We start from the raw sequence: 10,599 nt of genomic DNA, 5'->3' as shown, positions 1-10,599 counted from the left end.
GATACAATATCTTAATAGTGTACCCAATTTTTGTGCATTATCAAACAAACCAGCACAAGAATTAGTAGATGATTTTATATTTATTAATATAAATTTGCCATGGAAAGTAACACATGAAAACAGCAATAAGTGTAATATCATTAAACAGAGTGATCTCCCCATAGAGAGGCTCAGCTTACCACTGAATAAAGCTATCTCGTAACAGTATAACAGAATTGTTATCACTGGATTTCAAATCTCAAAAAAACAAGAGGCCCATGGGCCTTAACGGTCATCTGACAAAAAGCAAGCCAAACCTAGAAAGTGGGTTGAGGTCATTCATTTGAACAAACTTGGTAGCCTCTCCTCCAAGCATCTTACAGGCCCAATATCAGCACTCATGGACTTTTGCTTGTTGAGAAGAAGTCGTTTGTATATTTTAACATATTTGACCCCTGTGACCTTGAAAGTGGGTCAAGGTCATTCATTTGAATAAACTTGGTAGCCTTTCCTCCCAGCATGCTACAGACCCAATATCGGCACTCATAGACTTTTGCTTATTGAGATGAAGTCCTTTGTATATTTTAACATATTTGACCCCTGTGACCTTGAAAGTGGGCCAAGCTCATTCATTTGAACAAACTTTGTAGGGCTCCATGCCAGCATGCTATGGGCCAAGTATTAGCCCCCTAGGCCTTCTAGTATTTGAGAAGAAGTTATTTAAAGATTTTGACATATTTGACCCCTGTGACCTTGAAAGTTGTTCAAGGTCATTCATTTAAACAAACTTGATAGCCCTTCATCCCAGCATGCCACAGGCACAATATCAGCAATCTGAGCCTGTTGGTTATTGAGAAGAAGTTGTTTAAAGATTTTAACATATTTGACCCCTGTGACCTTTAAAGTGGGTCAAGGTCATTCATTTGAACAAACTTGGTAGAGCTCCATGCCAGTATCCTCTGTGCCAAGTATTAGCCCCCTAGACCTTCTAGTATTTGAGAAGAAGTCGTTTGAATGAAAAGTTTACGGACGGCGCACGGCACACGGCACACGGCGGACGACGACGGACGAAGCATGATGACTATAGGTCATCGGACCCTTCGGGTCAGATGACCTAAAAAAAAAAATAAAAAATAAATTGAAACAGACATTGAGAATCTGCATAAGATGCAACAATACTGTAAATTTTTTTTTCTATCTTCATTCAAATTTCCTTGTCACAAAAAAAAAAATTTTTTTTTCATAAAGTGATGACATGGAGTGAGGTACTCTCTATTAACATTATTTTCTAGTTTTCATCATTATTAATTTGTCCATGATAGCAACAAGTATAATCCCTTGAAAATGAAAATTGTTTTATTGATGAGGTACAAGTGCTGTATCTAATAATTTAAAGAGATAAATAAATTCATTATGATTTGCTTACAAAATAAAGAGTTTTCAAAATTGATGATTCTGCAAAAATGAAGGAGGGGACTTATTTGTGGGCAGCAGTTCATATGCAGATAAATAAAGAATGTTTATAATTGACAGCATCAGAGTATGTAAGTCTTTGTTTGGATACATTACCCACTACCTACATCATCTAACTGTGATGTACTTATCTTATCTACAAATATGTGCTGTGTCAATAATTAGTCAGTAATTATTGCGACACCAATATCCCTACAAGTAGGCCTATGTATGACCTCATTGCAGGAAGTTGTTTTATTACAAAATATCATATGTTAGAATTTCCCATCTATTCAAAATGATATTTAATTTACTGATATCAATCATTACTGGATTTTTTTAGTACATTTTGTCATGTTTTCTTTTTTCCTCAAGTTGATGGTAATTGTTCTCGAGCAAATTTTCACCTTTAATTGTGAAATTCAATAGATGATGATCACCAGACAGAGATTTCTCTTCTTCTCATCCTGGAAATTTTCATTCTCCAATAATAGATGTACAGAGCCTTCAATTTAACTCTATTCCTACTCCGATTAGACTGATCCATTCAATCTAAGTTAAGACAAGGATATCAAAGTTTGACAGTCTTGAATGGTAGTGCAGTCAGACAGCCGTCATGTCTGGACGAAGAGTAAATAAAGCAGTAAACATAAATGTAACTGTTTGTCCTCATTACTGAGCGATCAAGTCTCGTAGTCTTCGTTATATTTGACCCCTCAGCTGTTACCTCCCCTGAGGTTCTGGTTTTCAGCTGTGAGAGCAAGGATACGTTTTCCGAGCTGGGCGTTATGTTGTTTAAGGTACCGTATCATATCAGCTTGCTTCTCCAAAACTTGTTCAGTGTACTGTTCATCTCTGTAATAGAAAACAATCAAGGTCACTTCCACATGTCTACAACATTTATATTCCAAAAACATGTAGAAAAAGCAAGAGGCCTAATGCCCTTGACGGTCACCAGAGATAAGCAATATTGAATATATAGGTGAAAGGATAGTTATCAAGTGTCATGAAACAGAAATTGTGACACTGAATATAGACAGTGTCAATACATGCATTAAAAAATAACTTTCATCCTATACTGATAATTCTTATAAAGTTATTTCCAGCAGGAAAAAACCAAGGTTATGCTCAAAATACAATTTTTCTATGAAAATTAGAATAAAGTCTAAAAAAATTCCTCCCCAGGAAGATATGAGACTGATTTTGGTACTTAAGAAACTTAAGATGCTTGCATTCATGGAGAGCATTTGATTCTACCATATCTGGGTCTCGAGAAGAAGATTTTTGAAATTTAATTCAATTTGACCCCTTTTGGTCCCATCCATCAGCCTTGATGGTCAGTCAGGATCAAAATTGGCAAGCCATCAAGCCGTCATCCTTCACTCAGAACTCTAACCAAGTTTGAATATTTCCAATGGAAATTAAACAAATTATTCTAAAAAATCTAATTTTCCTATATAAACTGGAGTAAACTAAACCCCCTCCCAATGGGGATATGCGAGACCCTGGGACCATGAAATTCACAATTTTGGTAAAGCACCTTAAGATGCTGTCATTCATGAAGAGTATTTGATCCAACCATATCTGGGTCTTGAGAAGAAGATTTTTGAAATTTAAGTCAATTTGATCCCTTTTGGCTCTGCCCATCAGTACCTGGGGGTCAGACAGGATCAAAATGAGCCTACTGAAAAACCGTCAACCTTCACTCATAATTCTGAAGTTTGAAATATTTCCAATGGAAATTAAACAAATTATGCTCAAAAATCTAGTTTTCATATATAAACTATAGTAAAATTTACCCCCTCCCAATGGGTAAATGTAAGACCTTGGGGCCATGAAATTCACAATTTTAGTAAACCACCTTAAAATGCTTTCATTGATAAAGAGTATTTGATTCTACCATAGTCAATTTGACTCCTTTTGGCCTTGCCCATCAGGCCCCTTAGGGGTGGGGATTGTATAATTCACAATTTTGGTTCATCTAAGGCAAGGGATGGTTTCTGCAAAATTTCATTGAAATTGTATCACGGGTTTTTCAGAAGAAGTCGAAAGGGTTAAATTGTGTATGGATGCACGACGCCTGATGAAGGGTATTAGAATAGGACACCATGAGATTTTGTCTCAGGTAACCCAATAAACCAAAACTTACATTTTCCAGCTTTAGACACAATCTCTCCCAGAATGCATGGTATTTTCTTTTACATAAACTTTATCAGGCTTCATGCCAAAACACTACCAGCCAATATGGCAACATTTGACACTTTGGCCCTTGAGAAGAAGTTGGTTCTATGGGTCAGGCTTAGCTTCAAACAAATTTGATTCACATTTCTGGTGAATGGGTCGACTGTACAAAACTTGTCTTCATAGATGCTATATTACCTGAATCCTATTTCTGATGAATGGGTCGACTGTACAAAGCTTGCCATCATGTCTTCTTGAGCAACGTCTGGGGACACTTGGCTTTTATTGAACTTCACAGTCTTCACTGGAAATTGACATTAAGGCAAAGGCATAATATCAAGGACATAAGTGTACAATCCATCTTTACCTGTGGCATGTATCTATTGCAACTGATATTTGACCAATGATATCAATTGACATAGATCACTGACCAAAATACAGAACTACACTGACCTAAATAAATAGGACTACACTGACCTAGATGGATTACATTGACCTAGATATGTGACTACACTGACATAGATATGTGACTACACTGACTGAAATACAAGACTGTACTGACCTAGATATAGGACTACACTGACCTAAATACAGGACTACACTGACCTAGATAGAGGACTACACTGACCTAAATGCAAGACTACATTAATCTGTATATTTATTTACACTGACCTATAGATATATCTTTAAACTGACCTAAGCACAAGACCACAATGACCTGGATGAAGGTGTTGATTGTGCTAGAACCAGAATTTCACTGACCTAGATATATGTCTGCACTGACCTAGATATATGTCTACACTGACCTAGATACATGTCTTCACTGATATTGATGCATTTTCACATAATCATGATCTTAATGGGGGAAATGTAAAATTAACAACAAATAAAGGGCATAATGCTGACCTAGATAGAGGATAAGTACGATGAGTTTGATGACGATGTGGAGCACGACGATGAGACGGAGGCTGAGATGCCAGACTTTGTTGTGTTTTCCAGTATCAGGTGTCCAGCCTTCCCGTCTTGCCACGCTGGCCAGGATGATCAATCCGGCATTCACTGATAGCAACAGAGTTGGAAAACACTTCAATGATTTTACAAAGTGAAACTGAGATGAAAAATATTAATAGTTTAATTTCATGTGCCTGTATCACTATAAGAATTACCTTCCTCGGCCTGGGATTCTTTTTCATAGTTACACTGTACAATTATAAGTACTAAATAGTGAAATTAATGTATAATACTGAGGTTTAAAGTGGACAGGTCGTGAGAATAACCCTTAGAAATTGTGCAGATATCTCCAACTTTTGGTTCCGAAATTATTTTTATCAAGGCAATCAACTGTTTTAGAATAGGAAAATAATTTTGGTTGGTTGGCTTGTGCATTAATACACTTCCCCTTCAATTAGGCATCTGGGTTTCAATTCTTCCTTTATAATGTATCAAAGAAAATGTATGGGGTTTAATGGCCAAATGAAAAGGCATTGGGTTACTGGCCAGATGAAAAGGTATAGGGTTACTGGCCAGATGAAAAGGTATAGCGTTACTGGCCAGATGAAAAGGTATAGCGTTACTGGCCAGATGAAAAGGTATAGGGTTACTGGCAAGATGAAAAGGTATAGGGTTACTGGCAAGATGAAAAGGTATAGGGTTACTGGCAAGATGAAAAGGTATAGGGTTACTGGCCAGATGAAAAGTTATTGAGTTACTGGCAAGATGAAAAGGTATAGGGTTACTGGCTAGATGAAAAGGTATAGGGTTACTGGCTAGATGAAAAGGCATAGGGTTACTGGCAAGAAGAAAAGTTAAGGGGTTACTGGCTAGATGAAAAGGCATAGGGTTACTGGCAAGAAGAAAAGTTAAGGGGTTACTGGCTAGATGAAAAGGTAAGGGGTTACTGGCTAGATGAAAAGGTATAGGGTTACTGACAAGATGAAAAGGTATAGGGTTACTGGACAGATGAAAAGGTATAGGGTTATTTGCAAGATGAAAAGGTATAGGGTTACTGTGAAATGAAAAGGTATTGGGTTACTGGTTTGATTTTAAATATAATGTTATTTTAGGGTTACTGGCCAGATGAAAAGGTATATTTTTTTGGCCAGATAAAAAGGTATAGGGTTACTGGCCAGATGAAAAGGTATAGGGTTACTGGCCAGATAAAAAGGTATAGGGTCACTGGCCAGATGAAAAGGTATAGGGTTACTGGCCAGATAAAAAGGTATAGGGTCACTGGCTAGATGAAAAGGTAAGGGGTTACTGGACAGATGAAAAGGTATAGGGTTACTGGCCAGATGAAAAGTATAGGGTTATGAAAAGGTAAGGAGTTACTTGCCAGATGAAAAGGAATAGGGTCACAGGCCAGATAAAAAGGTATAGGGTTACTGGCTAGATGAAAAGGTATAGGGTTACTGGCTAGATGAAAAGGCATAGGGTTACTGGCCAGATGAAAAGGTATAGGGTTACTGGCCAGATGAAAAGGTATAGGGTTACTGGCCAGACCATTTGGGGTTTTCCTTGGGTTGTCCAATTTCCTCATGAACTTCCAATACCGGCCAACAAGAGTGATTAGTGTGAAATGAATAACTGGTCTTGCCAATTTTTCATTGTCATTTGTTTGATTTTAAATATAATGATGTATTTTAGCATAGTAGTACTTTCTATCTTTATGCTTATTTTTTTGCACTATAGAATATTATTGTAATGACATGATAATCAGCAAAATCTACAACATCTAGTTCATGGTGCTATGAATGCAATAAGATCTTGCTTTGATACTGGTCAATAAAGAAAAGTATAGCTATGAAAACTTTTTCAACAGAAACTGAATTTTATGATAAAATCATCATTATCATATAAAAGGAATATTTTTATTTAACAAGTACGTAACCAAAAATGTGAGAAATAGATTATGTAATTTATCATTACAACTAACATGCATTTGATTGTTTTTGTACATGTGACCAGCTGAAAATTGTTAGAAATGTGTCCCATGCTATGTAGAAATTTTTTTCTTTCTCTCTCTTTATTTCCTTGTGTGTGTGACACACCAAAAAATGAATGTGTAATATTCTCAACACATACCTGCAGAATTTATGGCTAATGGCAACTGACGTACAAATCTTGTTTGCCTGTAAAACTCAAGGTATCCATGGAGACGGCTTTTCTTGTGACAATGTCGGTAAAACATGTCAAAGGTTAAATGTAGGAACCACAGCGCCCCCTGGATGTAATATATTATTGCCTCTGATTGCTGATGATACATGGAGTCCAATGCTAACACGACTGCTGCTGCCACCACCTACAAAAACAATTATTCTTGTAACCATGAACTGATTGTTATCTTGTACACAGTAAACACATGTGGAAATACTGTACACTCCACGATGGCCATTTGTCAGATGAAGGTGACTGTGTAGTCACGGAAACACATGATTTTCTAACTTGTTGTGATAGAATTTCTATTAAAAATGGATTATCACACCAAGTTATTTTGACGAAATTTTTAATAAAACAACTTATTTATTTTCACTGACTCTCTATTATATTGTATGTTTGCTTTGCTATTTGGAAGTTTTATCAAACTGTAAACAATAAATGCTTTGAAAGTAAAATAAAAGGAGCAGATTACAGCCTACATATACAAATGCTTTCTTTTTCTCATAAACTTCTGTAAAACTTCGACAATTTGAACCATCGGAAATAAAAACCAAAACCTATACAACAATATTTACCATTACAAGGAGGTGCAGGACAATTGCTGGTGTGGTATTGATGACCCGAAATGGCCTATCCAGTTCTGTGGTGTAAGTGGGACTGTCCAGAAGTGGTTCATCACTGTCCCGAGCTTGAATTGTATTGTCATCATTAAAAAAGTAACCCTGAAAACATTAGATATATAACTCTACAGTTTACTGTATCAAACAATTAATGAAAAAATAAAAATTGGGTGGGGTGGGGTGGGGGGAGTACTTTGAATGGTACAACTTTGTCAGTATCCTATGAAATAAGATAACAAATTGACAACTAGTGTATCCTCTTAGGTTCACCACCACACTGAAGTTAACAGGCTGCAACATCCTCGGAAAACCAAGACCCAATTTTCCAACACTTCTTTGTACTTTGCAACTCTATGCACCCTATATAAAACACTGAAAGATTGTAATTCACTATATTTTATTGTCATCTGCACCTCTTTCGGTTGATCTGGCTTGCACATGTTTCATTTTGAAATGATTATGATGGCTTTTGAACACTCCATAAAATGACAAATTCGGGAGTTAAGATATCACTAAAATTCCTCAAAACACAAAACGTTTTAAACACAAGAATATTCCCTATTTATTTGTTTGTTTTTATTTTCTCCCTTTTTCCTCTTCTTTCATCTATTTTTGTTCTTTTAAATTCATGTGGAAATTGAAAATTCTTCTAAAGACTCAGAGATCACAACCTTGAAGTGACTAATCCAAGATGATCACCTGTCATCCTTTCTTTTTCCTGATCAGTCCCAAAATCGAAAGGACACAAAATATAAATTTTCCCATCAGTGTATGATTTGTAGTTATCATCCTGTTGTAAATTACTAAAAAACATTGCTAGAATGTTCACACCTTGCAAGGGTCACAAAAAGATATTTTTATATTTGGAGGAATTCTGACTATTAACGGCAACAGAGACAAAAGTAAAACCAATGATTGATAGTCTGAACCCTTCAAAATACAGACTGTACATAATTGGTATCAAAACAGTGAAGCCATATAAATCTGGCAGGTCAGGGCTTTTTCATAGGGCTCGGTGGGACCAAATATAGACACCATTCCTATTGGATTTATTTCACAGTATGGCCGAATTCCAAAAATATATAATTCAACTCCTTAAAATGTCCGTCTCACTTGATAAATGTTCGCACCAAAATGAGATACAAAGACCTTTTCCCAAATTACCTTCATTGCATAAATCACAACACACCAGTAAGGTTTGGCATATTTAATTAACAAAAAACACTGAAGCATTACACAAACAAATTAAGCATTACATAAATAAAGCCCTTTTACCCACATGCTTTACTGTCTTGAAATGTCCATCACTGTCTCAAAATGTTCATCACTTTATATTCAAAACTGGGTGAAAGGGCTTAATAAATTATAGCAACACCGAAAGCATTAGCAGGGCTCTCGATTTGCCAAATTTGGGGCCGAATAATGCAAAATAGTATCTTTTTTTTCCAATTTAGACCCCAAGTTTTCCCAATTCTAAGGAAAACACCATTATTTTTCCCAATTCTAAGGGCCCCAGGCCCCAGTCCCAAAATGGGGTGTGAGAGCCCTGATTAGAAACACACTGCAGGCAAATAATAAAAGGTTAAACAGTTCTTGAAAACTAAGTACATAGAAGACAGAGACTTCTACTTATATATGTACAGCACATGCACACAAAAAGACTACACAATAATCTAAACCTACAAACTGCATGAATTAACTTAACCACCTAACATTCACAATTAAACTCAATGGTCTAGGGAGAAAAACTGACCATAGTGCGCCAAAACTGGACAAATGCTGGACAGAAAAGGATGCTGTGGCCCAATTGATTGGCTAATCGAGGCACAGCCAGCCCCGAGAACAACTCAGCCCATTCCCCCCAGAACCATTACTCAAGCGAAAAAGATGAATTTACACTATATTATTTAAAATGAACTAATAAATAAAACCATCTAATTGTTAATATTGAAAATGAAATTATCGATGCTGCAGGGGTAATTATCAATTTTTAAATAGAAATAAAACAATAAGTGAAAAATAACCCTGCATGTTGGTAGTACACTGATAATACAATAGCCCGTTCGTGACTATTTTATATCAATTAATTTACTTAATGATACGCATGTGTCACAAGACGATATATATGGACAAAAATAAATTACCGAAATTAACTTGATTCTTTGTTGGGTCGTATCAAAACGTCCACCAGAACCTGACGTGCGATCAATAAGAATATTTTTGGACAGTTTTCATAGTGATAACTATTCTTACTGACAGACCATCAGACACCGTAAAAGGACAAAGGAAGTACTGCTAGTGTACCGGAATGGATAGAGCATTTTGACATCGAGTCGTCCAATGATGAACAAATTCGTCGTTGTTATTGTTTTGTCACGTGCTTTATGATTATTCATGGTCCGATCTGTCATGCCTGAATATTTTACATTTTCGAACGACGGAGATGTCAAGCATAGTACGATTTCGGTATCCATTTCGTTTACTACAAGTCAAACTTATTCATTTCTCATTTTCAGAGCCTAAAAGTATGACTGAAAGCTTTACTTACGCCAGAACGCCGGTTTTCGTTTGACAGGCTCACCATCGCGGATTTTGTAAATTAGTCAAGAGCTCGCAAGCGTTTGAAAAGGCGTGATTACTGTACGAATAAAACGCGGAAATCGATCAATTTCCGGAATATACATAGAAAGACCATTATATTTAATTAAAATGGCATATTGTTTGCATTTTTTAAAAATATATATATCCATTGTATATACATATATTTGTTAAACGTTTGTTGAAAAGCTGACATAGGAAAATAGTATCTATATCGCGAACATACGGAAGCTATGAAAATATTTCAAACGAAACTCAATACTAGCTAGCCTCTAGTAAGGTAGCAGTAAACAGTTAATTTGCATTTTTCCTGAAATTATTTGTCATGTTTGAGATATACAGGTATAGCAGATTGGTTATGAAAAATACATCATTACATGTATATATATTTATAAACTGTATAACAATTACATTAACAGTAGAGAGATGAAATTTGTGTAAAAAAAAAAAAAATCCTCTGATTTCTGACATTTGATTGTCATGGTTACCTACTGAAAAAATGCTAAAAATGCAAAAATACTGCTAATTCCAACCCAACACTACAACTTTCTAGGAGAAATTTAATTCTAAACACCTATCTTACAATCAACAATACTGTCATGGTAACAAAGTA

General features: G+C 35.9%; 1 protein-coding gene across 1 annotated transcript; it reads right to left on the bottom strand.

Moving 5' to 3' along the window:
* Positions 1-921: 921 nt before the first annotated feature.
* Positions 922-9,996, bottom strand: LOC132547600 (transmembrane protein 192-like). Its single transcript, XM_060211384.1, has 6 exons — positions 9,937-9,996; positions 7,344-7,490; positions 6,694-6,910; positions 4,519-4,671; positions 3,811-3,916; positions 922-2,286 (listed from the first exon to the last, which is right to left on the bottom strand). The coding sequence occupies exons 1-6, from the start codon at positions 9,970-9,972 to the stop codon at positions 2,148-2,150; spliced, it is 798 nt and encodes a 265-aa protein (XP_060067367.1). The 5' UTR covers positions 9,973-9,996; the 3' UTR covers positions 922-2,147.
* Between the last annotated feature and the right edge of the window lie 603 nt (positions 9,997-10,599).

Source organism: Ylistrum balloti, unplaced genomic scaffold (genome assembly GCF_031769215.1).
Source record: "Ylistrum balloti isolate Yb309-2 unplaced genomic scaffold, AGI_CSIRO_Ybal_v1 Utg369614, whole genome shotgun sequence".
In the NCBI taxonomy this organism is placed as follows: Eukaryota; Metazoa; Mollusca; class Bivalvia; order Pectinida; family Pectinidae; genus Ylistrum; species Ylistrum balloti.
This window is presented reverse-complemented; position numbering and strand designations above follow the sequence as displayed.